Source organism: Scyliorhinus torazame, chromosome 5 (assembly GCF_047496885.1).
Source record: "Scyliorhinus torazame isolate Kashiwa2021f chromosome 5, sScyTor2.1, whole genome shotgun sequence".
NCBI classification, from domain to species: Eukaryota; Metazoa; Chordata; class Chondrichthyes; order Carcharhiniformes; family Scyliorhinidae; genus Scyliorhinus; species Scyliorhinus torazame.
Genome location: NC_092711.1, coordinates 80,997,748 through 81,022,887, shown reverse-complemented (window position 1 = coordinate 81,022,887; position 25,140 = coordinate 80,997,748). Strand labels below are relative to the sequence as shown.

At 44.7% G+C, this 25,140-nt stretch overlaps 1 gene segment (V, D, J or C); it reads right to left on the bottom strand.

Annotated features, from left to right (window-relative positions):
* LOC140418614 (Ig heavy chain C region-like) overlaps positions 1-4,960 on the bottom strand; it is a 37,676-nt gene extending 32,716 nt beyond the window's left edge. Inside the window, 1 exon segment of the C gene segment in view lies at positions 4,879-4,960. Within this exon segment, the coding sequence occupies positions 4,879-4,921 (43 nt within the window).
* Positions 4,961-25,140: the final 20,180 nt, after the last annotated feature.

Genomic DNA, 25,140 nt, shown 5'->3' with positions numbered 1-25,140 from the left:
GTATCCGAACAGGCGCCAGAGTGTGGTGACTGGGGGCTTTTCACAGTAACTTCATTGCAGTGTTAATGTAAGCCTACTTGTGACAATAATAATGATTATTATTATTGATGTTAGTTCAGTCGCTCTCACCTGTGTATCTGAAAGTGTGTGCGTGTCTGAGTGTGTGTGTGTGTGTGTGTGTGTGTGAGGGAGAATTTGGGTATGTGAGAGCCCGTGACTGTGTGTATGCATGTGTCTGCATGCATGCGTGTGATTGTTTCTGCGAGAGATGGATCAAGAGAGTGGGAGAGAGAGAGTACACGTGTGAGTGTGTGTGTGCAAGAGAGTATCTGTGTGTGAGAGAATATCTGTGTGTGAGAGCGCGATTGTGTGTATTTCTGCGAGCGACAGGATATCTGTGTGTGTGAGGGAGCAAAATAGTGTGCACAGGAGAGAGACTGCATGTGCAAAATTGTGTGTGTGAGACAGCATGTGAGTGAAAGAGTGCTTTCACAAGAGAGCATGTGTGTGAGAGAGCATATATGCACCAAAGCATGTGAGTGAGACAGCATGTATGTGAGAGCATGTGTGCGAGAGATCATGTGTGTGAGAACACATGTGTGTGAGTGTGTAACAGACCATATGTGTGAGAGAGCATGTGTGCAAGAGAGCATATGTGTTAGAGAGCATGTGTGTGAGAGAACGTGCGCATGAGACAGCATGTGTGCAAAAGAACATGTGTGTGAGAGAGCATGACTGTGAGACAGCATGTGTGAGAGAGCATGTGTGCGAGAAATCATGAGTACGAGAGAGACCATGAGGTGTGTCAGAGTGCGTGTGTGCAAGAGAGAATGAGAGTGTGTGGGTGTGAGCGTGTGTGTGTGAGAGCATGAGTGTCGAGAGTGAGTGTATGAGAGAGTGTGTATGTGAGAGAGCAAGTGTATGAGAGAGCATGTGAGTGAGAGGGCATGTGTGTCAGGGAGCGTGTGTGCAAGAGAGCGTGAGTGTGAGAGATATGTGATTGAGAGAGTGTGTGTGAGAAAGCATGTGAGGGAGAGTACATGGGTGTGAGAGCATGTGTGCAACAGAGCAAGTGTGTGAGAAAGCATGTGTGTGAGAGAGCATGTGTGTAAACGAGCATGAGTGTGAGTGAGCAAGTGAGTGAATGTGCGAGAGAGTGTGAGTATCAGAGCGCATGTGTATGAGAGAGCATGTATGCAAGAGAGGATATATGTGTGAGAGAGCAGGAGTACAAGAGAGCATGTGTGAGCGAGAGGCTGTGTGCCTGTGAGAGAGCGTGTGTGTGAGAGCATGTGTGTGAGAGAGCATGCCTGCAAGAGACCATGCATGTCAGAGAGAGTGTATGTGTGAGAGAGTGTATGTGTGAGAGAACGGATGTGTGAGAGAGCCTGTATGTAAGAGAGCGTTTTTGTGTTGGAGAGATGTGTGTGACAGGCCATGTGTGTGAACGAGCGTGTGTGCAAGAGATAATGTGTGCGAGAGTGCATGTGTGCGAGAGTGTGTGTCTGTGAATGATTGTGTATGTGAGTGAGATTGGTAAAACGTGTAAGAGAGAGTGTGTGTGAGAGTGTGAGAGAGGGAGATTGTCTGAAAGAGAGAGAGGGATAATGTGCCTGTGTCTGTGAGAGAGCGAGTGACAGTCTGTTGGTGTGTGAGGGAGAGTTGGAGAGAGAGAAAGTTGGAGACAGAGAGTATGTAAGAGAATGAGTGTGTGAGGCAATGCGTGTGTGACCGAGTATGTGTGTGAGAGAGACTGTGTGTTTTTGACGAGCTATCGTGTATGTGAGAGTGTCTGTGAGAGAGAGTGTCTGTGTGTTTGAGGAATAGTCCGGGTTTCTGGGAGAGAGGGAGTGTGTGAGGGAGAAACAGTGTGCGGATGAGAGTGTACCTAGTGTGTCAAATTTCACTCTGAAACACAGGGGATCGAATCATTCAAACTGCTTGATTCTAATTGATAAATGGTCAACTTACGACAAATGAAATTAATAACCACTGAAATTAAACTGATATAAATTTCAAACTCCCTTCGCCTTTCAGCTATTTCTCCTGTCTAAACTGGGCAGAATGTATTTTCACTGAGAATGAACACATTAAATAGAACAGATTGAGGGGAGTTTAATGTCTGTGACAGAGATCCAGTGTTTGATAAGAAATAAACAAACCAGGAAACATTCACATTGGAAACTGATTACCCGATTTGATCCAATGTCTTAATTAAATACAATCAACAAAACAATGGAGGCGGGCCACCTCATCAACCGGAGCAAATAAATGTATTGTTTTCTAAATTATTTTCAGTACAATTAACCATTCTCCAATAGCTTTGATATAACACGCCAGTATGCTACTCAATTGTAGCAGTTAATTTATGTTGAATTAGTTAGTACTAAAGTCGCTTTGCAAGTTATTGCCAATTGTCAATTAGTTGACCTGTCAGCTGATTTGTACTCATAATATAAATAATAAAACATGGTTCTCTGCAATTCAAAACCTGCTCCTGCCTGAAATTTGATAAATATTTGGATTTAATTAAATATTAAACTTCAAATTATCGGATGGAATAATTCAGACATGTGTAATATCTAGAAAATGATGGAGAAATGTTTTTGTTCAATTTACGAGTTAAGAAGAAATAAGCTTGAGGCTCAGAAATAATCTATTCTTCGATTGTATAATTTGTTTTATTTCAATAATGTTATATTGTGTACAGCACAGCTCTGCGAGACAGGATGTTATTATTTTTTGCAAAGCTAATATTCTCTTTTTGTAATTAAATTAATCTCTTTGAATTTCAAGCTTTTACTTGTCAAGCTCCAGCACTGTGCAGTCTGGACATTCCTACAATTCAGATAAAATCATAAGAACAATTCCTGCACTGTCAGCGACTTCCACCTCCGAGAAAACTCTTTATGATTAGGTTAGAGACAACTACAAATGGCGTTGAAGAGATAATTAATATTCTTGCTGCTGCACATAAATAATACTATAACCGGATACATAAATTGCCAAACTGCAATATAAAACTCCTATTTAAGTAACTGCAAACGTAATCAGAGAAATAAAAATTAATTCAAATATATCTTGTGTAATTGAACAGTGCTGTAGAATCAGTATGTTATTATTAAAACAGTTTCATAAATAATCACAAAATATTCCCAGCCTACAAACTTTTCCGGTCATGCTGATGGTGTGCAAAGCACAGCAGAATTGTGGAAGGAAATTGATGATTAATGATATTAATATGGAAACATCTTTGGATAATATGGTGATAATACCGCATTATAATTGTTTAAGTTATATTAATTTTACTCACGAATTTGAAAACGGTTTAATTAAATAGTTTCAGACTGCAGTAACGAATTGCGTTCTTAATGACGCCATGGTTTAGTTTAATCAGTAATCATTAGGTAAAATTTAAAAATGTCAATCAAATCTTTAATTCCTTTCTTTATTTTCGAAACCGGCCACGTTTACTCCCCACAATTGTGTTTCAAGGAGATTCAAACGCGCAAACCTTTTTACATTTAACCAGAAAACGTGTAACTGCTCAATGTCACCCAGTTTGAACAATGCAGAAACAACGTAGAAACAGAAAACCGCTTCACAAATTGTACTTATTCAAAGTCACCCAGACACACCATCTCCTCAGCAGCAAAACACCAAAACTCATCGTGAGGACTGAACCCGTTTCATTGAGAAGCAGCTCAATTCTACATTCAACAGAATCAAACGTAACATTTCAAAAACATCTGAATATCGAATCCAGCAAATCAGTTCGGCACCAAATGTATGAATTATCAAACTAAATAGAAATACAGAACAACAGTAATATCACTGTGAGCAGGTGGGGTATGTCCAAAATATTTTTGAAACTTTACCATATTTTATTCATGTTGGACCATATTTCAAACGCATTTCAACAGTTGACAGGAGAGATAAAAGCTGCATCCATCAATCCCACCAAGATGGAACATTGAAGAAAAGTCAGGCTGTGATTGCAGGAACAAATTATGTTCGGAAAGAGCATTTAAAACTGTGGCTTAGTTTAATCTGCAATCATCACTTTTAAAAAACTCTAAAATCCTGACCGTTGTCCACCCACAATCGTGTGCCAAGCAGTTTCAAACACGTGTCTTATTTTCATTCAATTACAAAACATGGAAACGCTCAATATCACCGAGTTTAAAGAGTATAGACACGCCAGAACCGTTTCACAAACTTTACTCATTCAAAATCACCCAGACACAATCTCCTCAGCAGAAAAACACCAAATCACATCACCGAGGGGCTGAAACTCGTCTCATGGAGAACCAGCTCAATTCTACAAACACTTTCAATAGAATCAAACAGCATTTCAAGAAAATTTATATCTAGAACCCACCAAATCCGCCTTTCAGCAAGTGAATGAACAATTAAAACAAACAGAAATATGGAAGAATATCATCAGCATTGTCAATAAGCGGGAAGTGTTCAATAAATTGACACAGATACTTCAGCATATTTTGTGAATATTGGGTAGATTTCTAACACTTGTGCAGGAGGCGGTAAAATCTGCAGCCACCAGGTGTCACCGAGATTAAACATTGCAGAAATACCAAACTGTTTAACAGGCGTTAGGTATTTAAAGTAACCCGGCCACAGTATCCTCAGCAAATAAACATCAAATCTCAACAACCAGGGACTGAATCCCTCAGCAGAACCTTTTGTCAAGAGGCAGAATAATTCCTTTTCCAGCAGAATCACATAAAACATGACAACAAAATCTCAATACAGAATCCAGCAAACCCGCAATTCAGTGAACGAATGCATAGTTAAAATAGAAAAATAAATAAAACAGACTCAAGTAAAACAGTTCATAAATAATTGAATGATTCTTACCTGCAGTCACCGTCACCATGGTGCCTTGTCCCCAGTAGTCCATAGCGTCACAGTGTCACATTCCCTGGGCAGATCCGTACAATAACCGGACCTGCACAAAATAGACAGAAATCCACCATTATTTTAAATATTCACAAACCAGAGGCAAGGTAAAATCGCGGTACATTTTCATTAAACTAGAATTGTACTTGTGGAGATCGCTTGCTTTTCAGAAACGACCCTAATGTTTTATATTTCAGAGTAACACGTGATCATGTTCTTGAAATCACCAACTAACGAGTGAATAATTGTCACAGATTTCCATATTAATTATTGTCATTTTGTCAGTGCTGGACATGAATAATACTTCACTGTAAATAAAGTTGGATTGTAAAAGCGATCACTGAGCCAGCCTCAGTTAATTGGTGCTGAGGGGCTTTTTGTATTGACAGTAACTGCTGTGCCCCAGTTATCACAGTGAGACACAGCGTGTCAAATACTGCGGCAGACTGTTAACTGTAAAATACAGAGATTTAATTTCACTGCGCGTTCAAAAAACTAACTCTGTCTCTTCCAAGAGCGAATCTGAGTTATTTCAGCTTGTCCTGGTCAATACATTTATAAAGAGGATCGGAACACTTTTAAACCCTCTGGGCACATTTAGCGTGTCGTTCCACGGAGATAAAGTGGAAGATTGTTCTACCTTTTCACAAACTAATATTGTGTTTTATTTAAGCCTCATTTACGTTGACAATCCTGCTGTGGCAATGATCACCAATTTGGACAAACTCTTTCACTGAGGTTTTTGTATGAGGATGTCGCTGTGCACAGCACTGTGACCCCACTGCTGTAGTCACAGTGACAGACACCCGCACAAAAACTGCACTCACTCCCTGTTCAGCCCTGCCGCTCAATATTCACTTCAAATAGACGATTACTTCTGATCTAATTTACAATTTAGACAGCAGTTCATAAAACGCAATGTACAAATACTTTCTCCAAGTATCAGAAATAATACAACGATGAGTATATCCAGGCCTGGATTTACTGAAACTGTTAACAGTAAACATCAACAGACAAAAGCTAATACTTTCAAATCGATTGGTTTGTTCGGTTTTACTGTTTAATTTTCCCTGTGTCAGTTATGTAAGAAGCAGCTTGTGTTTTGACTCTGATCACTGCCATAAATAATTACATTTGGATCAAGTACTGACCTTCAGGTTAAGGTGCAAGTTGCTGAATTCCCTCTCGAGCTGTTCTTGTGCGGGTCCAGCCCTGGTTCCTCGCGCTGTGGTATCTTGCACAGTAATAGATGGCGGTGTCTTCGGTCTTCAGGTTCGTCATGGCCAAAGAGAAGATGTTGTTCGAAGTGTCTTTGGACGCAGTAAATCGATCTTTAATTGCTGGAGCGTAGTTGTTGCTGGATGAAGTATAGTACCAAACCAGCCACTCCAGCCCCTGTCCGGGAACCTGGCGGATCCAGTACATGCCGTAGCTGCCAAGATCGAAGCCGCTGGTTTTACAGGTCAGTCTCAGGGAGCCTCCGGGACGCCCGGTCTCTGCCTCCGGCTGAATCAACACAACCTCCGACTGGACACCTGTAAAAATATATCAGAAAGCCCGAGGATTAATGCTGGTGAAATGATTGGTGACTCTGGAACATTCCAGAGAGAGACTAACACTGAGACAGTAACAGTGAGAGACTTGGACAATAAAAACTACTCACGGGATAAGAAAGTCAGCAACAAACTGAGAGAAATGGCCCACCTCATCCTTCTGGTCATTTGGGGGAAATGGTTGTGTCAGGAACTCAGTGAACAAACCAGCTCCCGGACTGTTGGATTCGGGTCCCAGTGAGCGGCATTTAAATACCCGGCAGAAGGGGCGGGTTTCCAGGCGCCGCCTGTTGATTCCCTGGTGGAGGCGGCGACTGGATCCACGTCCCACCTCCCCCCCCCCCCCCCCCCCCACCCCCCGACAGAATGGACCCGGAGATTTACTATGGGTTATTATTAAATAGACATTTATCTGTAGCGGGATATTTGTTTCCCTGAATTGATTCTTTATAATGTCCCCATTGCGAAATTACGTTTGCTCATCTGTTAAGAAAATAACGATTCCATTGCAAATTCAGTCCCTTTATTTCTACTCCAATATATTGAGATGATCTTAAAAAGACTAATTATTTTGTCAGGGAATAGGTTGTATGTCAGTCTGATTTGCAACACTCCGGGTCCCTATTCCATTTGTAAACATGTATCATTTATCAGAGGAATTGTTGACGATTTATGTCGGAATGCGGGAATGAATAAGGTGATTACATTTGCAGTGCGGATGGCTATCACTGAGCATTGCGGGTCTGCAGACAAGGCTCTAACATTACACAATGACTCTCCTTACATTTCTGGAACTGCCCCTGAGCCTCAGACAGTCCTGTGAACATTAGCGGTAAAAGAAACCCGCTTGCAAACATAAAATTGACATTAACATTTGACAGAAAGAATCAGAACGGACAGGGCGATCAGCAAAGTTATCCTTCAGCATCCAAATCAATGCCGCTAATTTCACTGACAACCGGCTGTCTAACATTCGCTATGTTGGGAACACAGGATATCAGGATTTTGGGGAATATTACACAATATCACAAGAATAAATGTTTTATCTTCCACTGAAGCAGGTCATGAACTGGTCATTTCTCCACTAATTGGCAGAAATGAGAGGGACTGTTAAATAATGGAAATCAGCACAAATTAAACTGTACAGAACACGGTGTTAATCAGGTATAAGAGACGCCTCCGTTTAAATGAAGTGAACAACTCGGAGAATATTCCAGGAATTCAGGCGGGTTCAAGGCAGTTTTATGATTTTATTTCAGTACCTCGTCTTATTGGGCTTGTGGATTGGGTCCATCAACACCACTCACTCTCACTTCATTAGGTTCTTAACAAACGGACTTCAATGACTACAGTGACCTTTACTCAGAACTAATATAAATTAAATAGCATCTGGTCAGTTTACAATGTTCCAATCGCGTCTAACCTCAGCGTGATCACAGCATTCATTGAATATATTTATTTAGATGGAACACCATTTAAAACGTTTACTTCGTGTGCGACTGAAACATTTATTGTTTAAATGAATAAATCCCATTTTATCCATTCATATTCAGGCTAATCTGCCCCACACAGTATTTGGCAGCAATCCAGCCGCCTGCAGCAGGCAGGCTCGAATGTTCAAAGTTGTTTACAGGAAGCATCTGGATTTTTCTTCAGAGATCTGTTTCCTCAGTACTGACCGTTTGGCTGCAAGCCAACTTCAAACTCTTAACATTGTCAATGAGGACTATTTATAAACAAATCTACCCAGCAACAGTACTGGACATCATTTTACGTTTTAAATTGCGAACCTATCTGAACTGTTCCCATCTCAGGAAAGGAGAGTTATCCAGCTTTTCTTGTCCCTCTTAGCAACAACAGCCGGCTGGAGATCTCTCCCACATCTCATAACATTGTGATGATGGATAGAAATACAATTAGACTATCAGACAGGGGCCCATTTGTAACAGATCAACATGTATATTCTGTCTTTTTTCCTACATGCTTCCATGGAATGTGAGACTCACTGGCAAGACCACCGTGTGTTCCCTGTCCCTAATTGCTGTTGAACTGAGTGGTTTGCTGGGGCAGCTCAGAAGGAACTGAAGAGTCAGACATGTTGCTGTCTGACTGGAGCCACATGTAGGTGAGACCAGGGAGGGATGTCACATTTCCTTCATTGATGAAGCAGAGGGGATTCCATGGACACAGTTAGTCTATATTCCAGATTTATTAATTGAACTCAAATTCCCCCACCGGCCATGGTAGGATTTGTTCGCAAGTTCCCACAGAATTAGCCTGAGCCTTTGCATTATTGGTTCAATGACATTAATACTCCCCCACCACCCAACCAAAAGATAAAAGGATTACGGCTTTGATGTAGGGATGGATGTTGGTTGGATGCCTAAATATGTTGATTGAGGAATCAGTGAATGGGGTTGATGGATGGATGGATAGATGGTCCTGAAAGATGCTGTTCTACATTCTCAGTTTTGCGCTTGATGACTTCACAAATTAAAGCTGGTCCTTTATAAATTGCGTCAGAATGATACAATCGGTGGCTGAAGATTTTCTGTGTGAATTCCATCCCCAGACTATTGGGAACAGACCAGCTGGGCGTTACTAGGAGGAAACTGGAGATACTCCTGTGGTGCTGGTGTTCTTCTCTGCTGATGGTGAATCTTCATCTCAATGACAGAAAGCTGGAACATGATTAGGTTGAGGAGGGACGGTAATATTTGGAACATGTGGTCATTTCATGTACAATAAGTCACTCAAGATGTCCTCCCCCAAATTAATGAAGACACCAGGCTAAAAACATATTAATGTGAAAACAGAAATACTGCGAAACTCAGTGGACAGCTGCAGACTTAGAATTACTTTCCAAAACAGTGTAATAACAAATCGGGATTGAAAGGTGCAATAACGTCACATTAGGTACAGACATTTTCATTTCTACCGTCACCACCTGGAAATTCCGCTCCAAATCACTGACTATCCGGACTTGGAAATATATCGCCGAATCTTCGCTGTCGCTGGTTCAAATGACTACAACTCCCTCCCTAACAGCATCGTCGCTGTGCCTGCACCAGAGTGACGGCAGAGGTTCAAACACGCAGTTCACCGCCCTTTGTGAAGGGTAATTAGCGATGGACAATAAATCATGGCGAGCCTGCGACGCCCACACCGTATAACTTAATTTAAAACTGTTGTAATCTTTGTGAAACGATGGTAGTTGGTGAATCTAATTATTTATATTCATAAATAAATGAAAAATGGTGAATATAATTACTATGTTTCTGAACATTTATGGCCTTCTCCTTCTCTGCTGGAAGATATAAACCATCCCACAGGAGATTCATGATGCAAAATCATAACCAATATGTGAAAGCAAAGTGGACAGAGGAAACTGCAGCAACTATTGACATATCTCACTCATAGCAGGACTGAGAAGGCCTTTTGCTAGTTTCACACTTTAAACACTTCATCTGCTTGCAGGCCGAATGTAGCTGGAAGCAAGGTGCGGTATTCATGTCGCAAGATTTACTCTGGACATGATCTGCTCCCTCTGCCACACGTCTACCTCTTCACCTTACGTTCATCAATCGCAATAAACTTTCGACACCGTCAGCAGAGCAGGGACTATACGATTTGGAGACATTTGGCTGTCTGCTAAAGCTCCACTGTTTCATTCACTCTTTCCCTGGCAAAACACTGTACAGATTGATGATTCCACTTCCGACAGATTCTAAGTGAATCATTGAATGAAAGAGGACCGTGTCCCACACCCAACTTTATTGGACAGCATCCTGCTGATCTTCGTCTTCCCTGAAGATATGGATGAAGTCCACTTGCACACTAGGCCAGGCTGCAACCTCTACAACCTTCCAGTCATCAAAACGGAGACATAATCACAATACATCCTCAACAGAGAATTCCTCTACGCGGAATCATCCAAACAAAACATCATCTACAGAAACTATGTCTCCGGTGCCTGTAACTTGTTCTTCCTTACCAATGAGTAGTATGAGGAAAACCGTGGTCGTGGGACAAGGTGTTGCAATTTCGCCAATGGTCACGCAAAATAAGAGCAGGCGAGCAATTTCTGCTGCCGAGTTTCCGCGCTGAGAGGCTGCCTTGAAGTAGAATGTGATGCTGACATGGGGAAAGCAGATCCGACCTTTGTTTTACTCATTGAATGTCCATGGAATAACATCAAGCTGACCCTTTGGAACAAGCTGATGGTTTATAAGGCCCGAGCTCTCAGAACCTTGTTGTATGGCTGTGAAACAAAGACTTACAGCTGTCAAGAAAAATAGCTCAGCCAATTTCATCTTTGTTGTCCGCAATGCATTATGGATATTTACTGGCCGGACAAAATCAGAAATGCGGCAGTTCTCTCAAAGACAGAGCTTCCAAGTCTCTCCAAAACAATTAAAAATAGGTAGATTGCACATTTGCAGTATGGTCCCTAAATGGGACGTGGTCACACAACCAAGGAATTTCCACTTTGCGAAGTAGCCGGAGCCACGCACCCAGTGGGAAGCCCGATATTTCGCTTCAATGATTCTTCCAAGTGTGACATAATGTCCCTAAACCTAAACATTGATCATCACACTTGGGAGTCACCGACTTCCGGGTGCGGCGATGACCAGCTAAGTCGCACGTTTCGGCAGCTCCCGGTGGAACGGACTTTTGGGCTCTTAATAAGAGCCCCAACGGCAATTTTAACGGCTAAAAGTACTGTGCGGTAAACCAGAAGGGAATCCCCCCTGGATACGGATGGAAAAAGGAGAGGAAAGTGGCTGGATTGCGGTGGATCCTCTAGAGCAGCGGCAAGGAAGGCAAGCAAAAACCAAGATGGCGTCGGAAGGTGGCAGTTTAATATGGGGCCCTGAACAATACGAGTTTTTGAAACGCTGCGTGGAAGAGCTTAAAAAGGAGATGAAGAAGGAGCTGTTGGCCCCGATATTACAGGCGATTGAAGGGCTAAAAGATGAGCAAAAGACCCAGGAGCGGGAGCTTCGGGTCGTGAAGGCAAAGGCTGCCGAGAACGAGGACGATATACAGGGCCTGGTGGTGAAGACGGAGATGCATGAGGCACACCATAAACGATGTGTGGAAAGGCTGGAGGTGCTGGAGAATAATGCGAGGAGGAAGAATTTAAGGATTTTTGGTCTTCCTGAAGGTGCAGAAGGGGCGGATGCCGGGGCATATGTGAGCACGATGCTGCACTCGTTAATGGGAGCGGAGGCCCCGACGGGTCCGTTGGAGGTGGAGGGAGCATACCGAGTGATGGCGCGAGGACCGAGAGCAGGAGAAATTCCCAGAGCCATAGTGGTGAGATTCCTCCGTTTTAAGGACAGAGAGATGGTCCTTAGATGGGCAAAGAAAACTCGGAGCAGTAGGTGGGAGAACGCAGTGATCCGCGTATATCAAGACTGGAGTGCGGAGGTGGCGAGAAGGAGGGCGAGCTTTAATCGGGCCAAGGCGGTGCTTCATAAAAAGAAGATTAAATTTGGAATGCTGCAGCCGGCAAGACTGTGGGTCACATATCAAGGGAAGCACCACTACTTTGAAACGGCGGATGAGGCGTGGACATTTATTGTTGAAGAGAAATTGGAATAAGCGGGTTATTAAAAAAGAAAGTTTGAGACAAAGTGGTGGGGCGAGTATGGGGGGCGAAGAGGGGGGAAAAAAGGGGGATAGATGATTTTTATGTTGTTAATCCTGTGACCCGGTAACTTTTCTCTCTTCCACAGGTTGTGGGGGAGGGAAGAAGGGAGGTGGAGGAGCTGGGGGCGTTGGCCATTGGGGGCGGGGCCAAAAGGGAAGCGCGGGTTTTGTTCCTGCGCTATGATAATTATGGCGGGAATAGGGATGCAGGAAGGAGGGGGCGTCGCACGGTGCGAGCCGAGGTCACGGGGGGTAGCCGAGGTCGGCCAGAGTTTGCTGACTTCTGGGAGCAACATGGGGGGTGTAACTACGCTAGTGGGGGATCTAGCAGAGGGGGTGGGAGGGGGGATTTACTGGGTTGCTGCTGCTGGGGAGAAGGGGGAGCTGGTATGGGGTGGGGTGGGCGGGGCGGGAGGGCACCGCCTGGGGGGGACACAGCTGCGTGGGAACCGGGTGAGGAGCTGGATAAAAGGGGATGGCTAATCGACAAGGGGGGGGGGGGTAAAGAGCCCCTCAACCCGGCTGATCACGTGGAATGTGAGAGGGCTGAACGGGCCGATAAAGAGGGCACGGGTACTCGCACACCTTAAGAAACTTAAGGCAGATGTGGTTATGTTACAGGAGACGCATTTGAAACTGATAGACCAGGTTAGACTACGCAAAGGATGGGTGGGGCAGGTGTTTCATTCGGGGCTACATGCGAAAAACAGGGGGGTGGCTATACTAGTGGGGAAGCGGGTAATGTTTGAGGCAAAGACCATGGTGGCGGATAGTGGGGGCAGATACGTGATGGTGAGTGGCAAATTACAGGGGGAGGCGGTGGTCTTGGTGAACGTATATGCCCCGAACTGGGATGATGCCAACTTTATGAGGCGCATGTTAGGACGTATCCCGGACCTAGAGGTGGGGAAGTTGGTAATGGGTGGGGATTTTAACACGGTGCTGGAACCAGGGCTGGACAGATCGAGGTCCAGGACTGGAAGGAGGCCGGCAGCAGCCAAGGTGCTTAAAGACTTTATGGAGCAGATGGGAGGAGTAGACCCATGGAGATTTAGCAGACCTAGGAGCAAGGAGTTTTCGTTTTTCTCCTCTGTCCACAAAGTTTATTCGTGAATAGACTTTTTTGTTTTGGGAAGGGCGTTGATCCTGAAGGTGAGGGGGACGGAGTATGCGGCGATAGCTATTTCGGATCACGCTCCACACTGGGTGGACTTGGAGATAGGGGAGGAAAAAGAACGGCGTCCACCCTGGAGAATGGACATGGGACTAATGGCGGATGAGGGGGTGTGTCTAAGGGTGAGGGGGTGTATTGAAAAGTACTTGGAACTCAATGATAATGGGGAGGTCCAGGTGGAAGTGGTCTGGGAGGCGCTGAAGGCAGTGGTTAGAGGGGAGCTGATATCAATCAGGACACATAAAGGAAAGCAGGAGAGTAGGGAACGGGAGCGGTTGCTGCAAGAACTTCTGAGGGTGGACAGGCAATCTGCAGAGGCACCGGAGGAGGGACTGTACAGGGAAAGGCAAAGGCTACACGTAGAATTTGATTTGCTGACAACGGGTACTGCAGAGGCACAGTGGAGGAAGGCACAGGGTGTACAGTACGAATATGGGGAGAAGGCGAGCAGGTTGCTGGCCCACCAATTGAGGAAAAGGGGAGCAGCGAGGGAAATAGGAGGAGTGAGGGATGAGGAGGGAGAGATGGAGCGGGGAGCGCAGAGAGTGAATGGAGTGTTCAAGGCATTCTATGAAAGATTATATGAAGCTCAGCCCCCGGATGGGAAGGAGAGAATGATGTGTTTTCTGGACCAGCTGGAATTTCCTAATGTGGAGGAGCAGGAGAGGGTGGGACTGGGAGCACAGATCGAAATGGAGGAAGTAGTGAAAGGAATTAGGAGCATGCAGGCGGGGAAGGCCCCGGGACCGGATGGATTCCCAGTTGAATTTTACAGGAAATATGTGGACCTGCTCGCCCCGCTACTGATGAGAACTTTTAATGAGGCGAGGGAAAGGGGACAGCTGCCCCCGACTATGTCAGAGGCAACGATATCGCTTCTCCTAAAGAAGGAAAAAGACCCGCTGCAATGCGGGTCCTATAGGCCTATTTCCCTCCTGAACGTAGACGCTAAGATTCTGGCCAAGGTAATGGCAATGAGGATAGAAGATTGTGTCCCGGGGGTGGTCCATGAGGACCAAACTGGGTTTGTGAAGGGGAGACAGCTGAATACGAATATACGGGGGCTGCTAGGGGTAATGATGATGCCCCCACCAGAGGGGGAAGCGGAGATAGTGGTGGCGATGGATGCCGAGAAAGCATTTGATAGAGTGGAGTGGGATTATTTGTGGGAGGTGTTGAGGAGATTTGGCTTTGGAGATGAGTATATTAGATGGATACAGCTGCTGTATAGGGCCCCGATGGCGAGCGTGGTCACGAATGGACGGTGGTCTGCGTATTTTCGGCTCCATAGAGGGACGAGGCAGGGATGTCCTCTGTCCCCATTATTGTTTGCACTGGCGATAGAGCCCCTGGCAATAGCATTGAGGGGTTCCAGGAAGTGGAGGGGAGTACTCAGGGGAGGAGAAGAACACCGGGTATCTCTGTATGCGGACGATTTGTTGTTGTATGTGGCGGACCCGGCGGAGGGGATGCCAGAGATAATGCGGATACTTGGGGAGTTTGGAGAATTTTCAGGATATAAACTGAACATGGGGAAAAGTGAGTTGTTTGTGGTGCACCCAGGGGAGCAGAGCAGAGAAATAGAGGACTTACCGCTGAGGAAGGTAACAAGGGACTTTCGCTACTTGGGGATCCAGATAGCCAAGAATTGGGGTACATTGCATAGGTTTAATTTAACGCGGTTGGTGGAACAGATGGAGGAGGACTTCAAGAGATGGGACATGGTATCCCTGTCACTGGCAGGGAGGGTGCAGGCGGTTAAAATGGTGGTCCTCCCGAGATTCCTCTTCGTGTTTCAGTGCCTCCCGGTGGTGATCACGAAGGCTTTTTTCAAAAGGATTGAGAAGAGTATCATGAGTTTTGTGTGGGCCGGGAAGACCCCGAGAGTGAGGAAGGGATTTTTGCAGCGTAGTAGGGATAGAGGGGGGGCTGGCACTACCGAGCCTAAGTGAGTACTACTGGGCCGCCAATATCTCAATGGTATGTAAGTGGATTGGAGAAGAGGAGGGAGCGGCATGGAAGAGATTGGAGAGGGCATCCTGCAGGGGGACTAGCCTACAAGCTATGGTGACGGCGCCATTGCCGTTCTCACCGAAGAAATACACCACAAGCCCGGTGGTGGTGGCTACATTGAAAATTTGGGGGCAGTGGAGACGGCATAGGGGAAAGACGGGAGCCTCGGTGTGGTCCCCAATAAGAAATAACCATAGGTTTGCTCCAGGGAGAATGGATGGGGGATTTGGAACATGGCAAAGAGCAGGAGTAACACAATTGAGAGATCTGTTTGTAGATGGGACGTTTGCAATTCTGGGAGCGCTGACCGAAAAATATGGGTTGCCCCAGGGGAATACATTCCAGTATATGCAACTGAGGGCTTTTGCGAGGCAACAGGTGAGGGAATTCCCGCAGCTCCCAACGCAGGAGGTGCAGGACAGAGTGATCTCAAAGACATGGGTGGGGGACGGTAAGGTATCAGACATATATAGGGAAATGAGGGACGAGGGGGAGATTATGGTAGATGAGCTGAAAGGGAAATGGGAAGAAGAGCTGGGGGAGGAGATTGAGGAGGGGCTGTGGGCTGATGCCCTAAGTAGGGTAAACTCATCGTCCTCGTGTGCTAGGCTAAGCCTGATACAATTTAAGGTGTTACACAGGGCGCATATGACTGGAGCACGGCTCAGTAAATTTTTTGGAGTAGAGGATAGGTGTGCGAGATGCTCGAGAAGCCCAGCGAATCACACCCACATGTTCTGGTCATGTCCGGCACTACAGGGGTTTTGGGTGGGGGTGACAAAGGTGCTTTCGAAGGTGGTGGGGGTCCAGGTCGAACCAAGCTGGGGGTTGGCTATATTCGGGGTTGCAGAAGAGCCGGGAGTGCAGGAGGTGAAAGAGGCTGATGTTTTGGCCTTTGCATCCCTAGTAGCCCGGTGCAGGATACTGTTGATGTGGAAGGAAGCCAAGCCCCCGGGTGTGGAGACCTGGATAAATGACATGGCAGGGTTTATAAAGCTGGAACGGATTAAGTTCGTCCTAAGGGGATCGGCTCAAGGGTTCACCAGGTGGTGGCAACCGTTCGTCGAATACCTCACAGAAAGATAGAGGGAATGGAAAAGAAGAAGACAGTAGCAGCAACCCGGGGGGGGGGGGGGAGGGCGTGGGGGGGGGGGGGGGAGGAACCAGAAGGACTCTCAGGGATGTTAGTGTATAAGTATAATATGTATAGGTTGTTGTTATAGGTAATTGTATACTGGACGGCTGTATTGTATTTTTTGGAGGGTATTTATTTGGGACAAGGTTTTGTTTTTTTCATTTTGATGTTGTTTATACATTATTTATTTCTTGTTTAAAAAACTGGCCATTGTTATTTATATTGTTATATTACTGTGTAAAAGATACACAATGTACTGTTGTTATGGTTGGCCAAAAAATTTGAATAAAATATATTTAAAAAAAAACAATTGGGAGTCACCAGCTGCAAACTGAAAAAAATGGCGACACCTCCGGTGTGCTGGTGTGAACTACCAGGACCAGTGGATTTAGCAGCTTGAAATAGACACAAACCGAGAAAATGACAACCCAGGTGACAATTGGGAGCTTCAGGTGCAACATTTGTGGAAACATTTGCTGTGTATCTATTGGAAATAGAAGGATGCCGTGACCTTTGTGAAATTTAGTTGTACGCAACATGTGTTTCACACAAATACACACACACACACACACAGTCTCTCACACACGCATTCTCTCTGTCTTACACGCACACCCACATTTCACCTTTAAAATTAAAATCCCATGTTAACTTCCTGGGAAGCTTCGGAGACAATGGCCCCAACCATTTTCCAGGTGGTATAATGAATCAATAAACTCTCCCCAACACTATGTTTGTCAGATGAATGTTACATTTCCCATAGACTCCATCCAGCGCCCAGGTAAACATTTCTCTATTTAACAAAGATGAACAAAAATGCATGACCAGGAATCGAGCCGCTTTGCTCTGGTGCTGATCTCAATGTGGGAGAATCAGTCAGCGACACCTGCAATTAGTTACACTTTATATGTTGGCACCTCCCGCAGAAGGCGATGCGATATTACATTTGTGGAAATGGATTATGGATACATCAACATCATGGATTATACCAGACAGCGACATTTTCACAGTAACTGCAATTGCAACTTTTGGCCAGCAGATGGAATTTAAATCGAGATGCCTTGCATTACATGAAGCAGACATTGCCTCAATAATTACTGCTGTCTCTGCTAATTTTAAATTGGACTTCATCTGTATTTTTGTCAGAGTAGACTCTGTCTTTGTTTATAATACACAACAGTCTGTCTAAATTAATACGGCACCAGTACTTGTCAATGTTTATATCACACAATCAATGTGATCCTATTTTCAATTTACAGGATCGATCTCTGCAGTTTTGCCACATCCAGTCCTGAATATTAATGAATAAATAAACAAGTAGCCGGAATAGGAGCATCAATAAAATTTCCCTCTTCAATGATGGGGGACCCCAGCACGTCAGAGCAAAAAACAAGACTGAAAGTTTCTGCCAGAGGTGCCGAGAGGATGGTCCATCTCGGCCTCCTCCAGTGGTCTGCATCATCATGGGTGTCAGTCTTCAGGAAATTTGATTCACTCCACACGATATCAAGAAATGGCAGACGGCGCTGCAAATGCATTATCCCTGGCAACATTCCAGCAGCAATATTGAAGGTTTGTGCTCCAGAACTGGATGCGCCCCAGACAAGTTCCTCCAGTACAGGTACAGCACTGGCATGTACCCAACAATGTATAACATTGCCAAACATGACCCGTCCACAAAAGGCATGAAAAATCCAACCCGGCTAATTATTTCCCTGTCAGTCCGCATTCGATCATCAGCAACTTCATGAGAAGTGTCAAGGATCACCCTGTCACATATAGTCTCCATAGCATAATGTCCCCGGCCCGAGCTTCTCAATTCATCATAAGGTCAGAAGTGGGATGTTCGCTGATGATTACTAAATGTTCTGCACCATATTCGACTCCTCTAATACTGAAGCAGTCTGTCTTCATATACAACAAGACTTGGACAGTGTCAGGCAATGACCATCCCAAAAAGGGAGATTCTAACCATCTCCCCTGGATTTTAAATGACACTACCGTGATTGAATCCCCCACTATCAACATCCTCTGGATTTTCATTGATTAATAACTGAATTGGAAGACTCTTTTAAATAATATGGCTACAAGAGCAGCTCAGTGGCTGGAAATTCTGCGGTGAGTATCTCACCTCCTGACCTCCTAACCCAGATCCATCATTGTAAGGCAGAAGTCGGGAGTTTAACTGAATGTTCTCCATTTGTCTCACATGTGCCCCTCAAGCAACACGAGAGAATCGCGACGCCATCCAGGACAAAGCAGCTGTCTCGACAACACCCCATCGACCAGCTTAAACATTCACTCCTTGAATCACGGGTGTACAATTCTAGCAGCGTGAACGATATTCAAGAATCTACTGCAGCAACTGCCTCCTTCTATAGCACCTTCCAAACCCACAAACTCAGCCATCTAAAAGGACCAGGCCCGACCGATGCATTGCAACAGTAGGCCTTGCAAGTTCCCCGCCAAGCCACACACCATCTTGATGGGAACTATGTTTCTGTTCCTTCACTGTCACTGGTCAAAATCCTGGAATCCCTTCCGATCAGCACTTGCTCAGGATGGGATGCAATGGTTCAATAAGAGGGTTCAACACCACATTCTCAAGGGCAATTAGGAATTGGCATCAAATGTTGACGTTACTGGTGACGCCAAGATCCTATTAAATCATTTTAAACATATCTCTCAGCTTACATTCACCCAGCCCCCGCCTCGGTATAAAGTAACTCGGCCGTGTCTCTATCACATTGCAACAGGCTCTCTCTCAGTTTTCCTGCACTCGGCTGAATATCAGTTGTTAATATACCAGCCCACATCCTGTTTATATCACAAATCATTAATTATGACGCACTGATCCATGTCTCGGTTAATCTGGCAAGAAATGCGTCACAATCGTTACTGCATCAGAACGTTTATCTGTGCATCGTAAACTGGAACAACATTCTGTTTGCATCACATGTGGTTCTGTCTCAATTATTACTCTACTAGATAGTTAGATTCTAATAAAGTAAATCCTGCTTTAGTTAATGCTACACCTGCACATGTCCCTGTTTATATAACACTAGGCCCTGCCTGTTATTCTTGTATTGTACAATATCCTTCTTATTGCTGCATTGTTTGTGTCTGAATTTGTATCAGTCGACACTCCGCTAGACCAGAACTCAGTTTAGATTGCACTCGACCCAGTCTCTGCTTATGTTACCGGCGGGACGGTGGCGCAGAGGTTAGCACTGCTGCCTCATAGCTCCAGGGTTCAATTCTTGACTATCGTGCCGAGTTTGCACTTTCTCCCTGTGTCTGAGTGGCTTTCCTCCGGGGTGCTCCGGTTTCCTCCCATAGTCCAAAGATGCGGCGGTTAAGTTTATTGGCCATTCTAAATTGCGCAGGTCATGGTGCAAGGGCGGGGGAATGGGGGAGGGTGATCTTTCATAGGTCGGTGCAGATGCTATGAGCCGAGTGACCTTCTGCCCTATAGGGATTCTATATTTGATCCTGAATCTGCCTATTTTTTCCGAGACGTGCTCACTTTTATTAATGCACCAGATGATACCTCTGTTTTTAACTGTGGGCGCATTATTCCACATGTCTTTGAGATGGAAATATAATATATTAAATACATATTTTGGACAAGAAATCAGTATATGGCAACAGCCTGAAACGGGATGTATAGTGTCTACAGTGTGTGCAATGCAACATTTGATATTCATTTTCAGTGCAGTTAGCGGAATTAGATTTCAGTTGGCATTTCTTCTTTGCCAATGCCCAAGACCAATTTCTACCCAGAGAGCTGTATGTGTAGGAGGATGCAGCGTATTATGTTCTCATGTGCTTGTTGCCCTTGTGATTCTCGGAGGTCTCGGGTATGGAAGGTGCTGTTGAAGAATTCTTGGCGAGTTGTTGCAGTGCATCCTGTCGATGTTACACACTGCAGCTACTGTGTGGCCGTTGTGAAGAGAATGAATGTTGCTGTAACATTAAGTACTCAGTTATTTATCTAATGGTCCTTTGCTTATGTTGCACAATTACAACTGGTCCATTCCCTTAGTTTATTGCACTAGGCCCAGGCAATAGAAGTTAAGTTGCACAATTTGAAATGGCTGCAAGAAGATCAGGGAGATCTGCGGTTGTATGTACACACGACTAGGGTGCTGACAAGACAGATGGCGACGTTTATCTGGGCATAGATCAGCATTGCTCGCTGAAGAATTTTACATTATTACTGTTACCTCAGTTTTTCTTTCTCTTCACAATTTCCACCCCAGCCACTTTCGACATTATTGTGCATGGTGTACCGCAGCAAATACTGAGGCCGGGCCCAATGTAATATGAACAGAGATATGGCCCAATGCAGAACTGAGGCTGTGTCTAATTTAATACAGAGACAGGTTTAAATTAATAGACACAGAGTCAGGTTCTAGGTTAATGTAAACAGAGACAAACAGGTTCCATGTGTCCATAAGATATAGGAGCAGAATTAGGCCATTCGACCCATCGAGACTGCTCCGCCATTAAGTCCTGGCCGATATGTTCCGAATCCCCATTCTCCTGCCTTCTTCCAATAACCCCTGAACTCCTTATTGAGCAAGGCATGTCCTCTAATTGGTGGCCTAGTTTAATATGAACAATCAGAAACAGATCCTTATTATAGAAGTTTACAGCATGGAAACAGGCCCTTCGGCCCAACCAGTCCATGCCGCCCAGTTTTTACCATTAAGCTAGTCCCAGTTGCCCGCACGTGGCCCATAACCCTCTATACCCATCTTACCCATGTAACTATCTAAATGTTTTTTAAAAGACACAATTGTACCCGCCTCTGCTACTACCTCTGGCAGCCCATTCCAGACACTCACTACCCTCTGAGTGAAGAAATTGCCCCTCTGGGCCCTTCTGAATCTCTCCCCTCTCACCTTAAACCTATACCCTCTAGTTTTAGACTCCCCTACCTTTGGGAAAAGATGTTGACTATCTACCTTATCTATGCCCCTCATTATTTTATAAACCTCTATAAGATCACCCCTAAGCCTCCTACGCTCCAAGGAAAAAAGTCCCAGTCTATCCAGCCTCTCCTTATAACTCAAACCATCAAGTCCCGGCAACATCCTAGTAAATCTTTTCTGCACTCTTTCCAGTTTAATAATATCCTTCCTATAATAGGGTGACCAGAACTGCACACAGTATTCCAAGTGTGGCCGTACCAGTGTCTTGTACAACTTCAACAAGACGTCCCAACTCCTGTATTCAATGTTCTGACTAATGAAACCAAGCATGCCGAATGCCTTCTTCACCACCCTGTCCACCTGCGACTCCACCTTCAAGGAGCTATGAACCTGTACTCCTAGATCTCTTTGTTCTATAACTCTCCCCAACGCCATACCATTAACTGAGTAGGTCCTGGCCTGATTCGATCTGCCAAAATGCATCACCTCACATTTATCTAAATTAAACTCCATCTGCCATTCGTCGGCCCACTGGCCTAATTGATCAAGATCCCGTTGCAATCCTAGATAACCTTCTTCACTATCCACTGTGCCACCAATCTTGGTGTCATCTGCAAACTTACTAAACATGCCTCCTAAATTCTCATCCAAATCATTAATATAAATCACAAATAACAGTGGACCCAGCACCGATCCCTGAGGCACACCACTGGTCACAGGCCTCCAGTTTGAAAAACAACCCTCTACAACCACCCTCTGCCTTCTGTCGTCCAGCCAATTTTGAATCCAATTGGCAACCTCACCCTGGATCCCGTGAGCTTTAACCTTCTGCAACAACCTACCATTCGGTACCTTGTCAAAGGCTTTGCTAAAGTCCATGTAGACAACGTCTACTGCACTGCCCTCATCTACCTTCTTGGTCACCCCCTCAAAAAACTCAATCAAATTTGTGAGACATGATTTTCCACGCACACAGCCATGCTGACTGCCCCGAATCAGTCCTTGCCTCTCTAAATGCTTGTAGATCCTGTCTCTCAGAATACCTTCTAGCAACTTACCTATTACAGACGTTAGGCTCACCGGTCTGTAGTTCCCAGGCTTTTCCCTGCTGCCCTTCTTAAACAAGGGCACAACATTCGCCACTCTCCAATCTTCAGGCACCTCACCTGTGGCTGCCGATGATTCAAATATCTCAGTTAGGGGACCCGCAATTTCCTCCCTAGCCTCCCACAACACCCTGGGATACATTTCATCAGGTCCCGGGGATTTATCTACCTTGATGCGCTTTAAGACTTCCAGCACCTCCTCCTCTGTAATATGCACACTTCTCAAGACATCACTATTTATTTCCCCTAGTTTCCTAACATCCATGCCTTTCTCCACCGTGAATACCGATGAGAAATATTCATTCAGGATCTCACCCAACTCTTGTGGCTCTGCACATAGATGCCCTTGTTGATCCTTAAGAGGCCCTACTCTGTCCCTAGTTACTCTTTTCCCCTTTATGTATTTGTAGAATCTCTTTGGATTCTCCCTTGCATTATTTGCCAAAGCAATTTCATGTCCCTTTTTGCCCTCCTGATTTCCCTCTTAACTCTATTTCGACAATCTCTATACTCTTCAAGGGATCCACGTGATCCCAGTTGCTTATGTACGTCATATGCCTCCTTCTTCTTTTTGACCAGAGTCTCAATATCTCGAGTCATCCAGGGTTCCCTACTTCTACCCGTCTTACCCTTCACTCTAAAGGGAATGTGCTTACCCTGCACCTATTATTATTGAATATAAACTGACACGGGTACGAGGTAATATAACATAAACAGAGGTGGGTTCACGGCCTGGTACAATACAGAGGCAGGGCCTACTGTCCCTTCAAACACTCGCAGGACAGTTGCATCATTGGTTGGAGGCAAGATGTCGCCAGGACTTCTTCAATCATACTGTCCCCATCAAACATTCCCAGAGCAGCTGCAGATTGCATGAGGGGCTGGTTTAGCACAGCGGGCGAAATAGCTGGCTTGCAATGCAGACCAATGCCAGCAGTGCGGGTTCGATTACCATACTGGCCTCTCTCAACAGGCGGTGGAATGTGGCGACTTGAGGCTTTTCACAGTAACTTAATTGAAGCCTACTTGTGACAACAAGCGATTATTATTAGGTGGAACGAAATTCCCTCTACATAACTCGCTTAGACACATTAAAGGCCTGGAAATCAAGGGTTCTATACCAGGTAAAAGCTCTTCTGCACTCTTCCTTCCGAGATCCCCAAGCCAGGTTGACAGTGGGGTTAGTTACTGGGTAAAGAAACCTCTGCATTTTTCCATCAAACCCACCCAGGTCAGGTCCAGCAGAGTTCAGATACGGAGTAAAGCTCCCTGTGCACATTCATAACAAACACTCACAGGGCAGGTTTAGTGCAGGTTACATGCAAGTAAAGCTGGCTCCACCCTGGGTAAACAAATGCTCCAAGGTCACGGCAGCTTGGTGAAGTACAAGGAAAGATTCTCCGGCCCTGCCACATCAAATCCTCGGCACCAGGTGCAGCCCCGTTCAGATATAGAGTAAAATTGTCCTACAGTTCTCATTAACACTCCAAGATCATTGAATGCTCCACCCACATTTTAGAGTTAAACTCCCTCTACGTATTCCAATTCATTGGATTCAATCCATTTAGTTGGAAACCAATGGGGTGCGATTGGGCTGAGAGAATGTATTGGCCACATGTTGACTTCATGTTGTCGATTAAGCACAATGACCCATCGCGGAGAGTTATGAGAAAGGCAGAGAGAGAGATAGGATCCAGAAAAACTCTACGAACACATTTCGCAGGTCCTTATATTTAGAGATTAGAGGGAATCTTTCCTAATTCTGAACATGGATATCATCATGAAATTTTTCTCATACAACTGATGAATAAAAAATGTTGAAAAACAAGCATTACTGGAATCCGTTGATCTATTTGCATCCTTGCCTCTATTTCAGTGTTCTGTTGGTGGGGAAATATTTGTTTTGTTTTTCTCAGTCCACAATCTAAACTGGGACTTCTATTTCTGTGTTTATTTACCGAAACACCTCACTGGTCACAATTAAGTGTGCATTTCAGCAAAACGAGATAAACACATTCACGTATTGATTAGTTTCAACTCCAAATAGTGGTTTATTTTAAGAATATTGACAGTTGGTTAAAATGAATAGAAACTTCCATTAGAACAGATGTTACTTAATTGAAAGAAAAATAGATTTAAATTAAGTATTCATTCTGAAAGTTATGAAGCCTCAATTAATAAAGCACCTTTAACCAGCTACTTTTCCACTGAATGTGACTTTGATTGAAATATTAACCAATTTAAAGTATTTAAATTAAAACGTAAGGCAGTGGAGTGATCTATTGTCACATTAATCACAGATCATTCGACATGTTACAACTTGCATTTTAAAAAGTAAACATTTGGAAAGAGCTTGCTTTTGTAAAACGCTTTACTCGACCTCAGGTCACCCCAACGCCCTTAAAACTCACTGATATATTTTTGCTGAATTTAGTCACTGCTGTAATGTTGGAAGCAGAGCAGGGAATTAGTGCACAGCAAGCTCCCACAAACTGAGATGTGATAAGTCACCAGCTAATCTGCGATTTTAGTTGAAGAACGGACATTGGTCTAGCATACTGGGAAAAGCAGCTCTGCTCTTTAGAATTATGTCAATGAGGTAATCCACCTGAAATGTGAATCTGTTTCTCTCTCTGCTGATGATCACTGA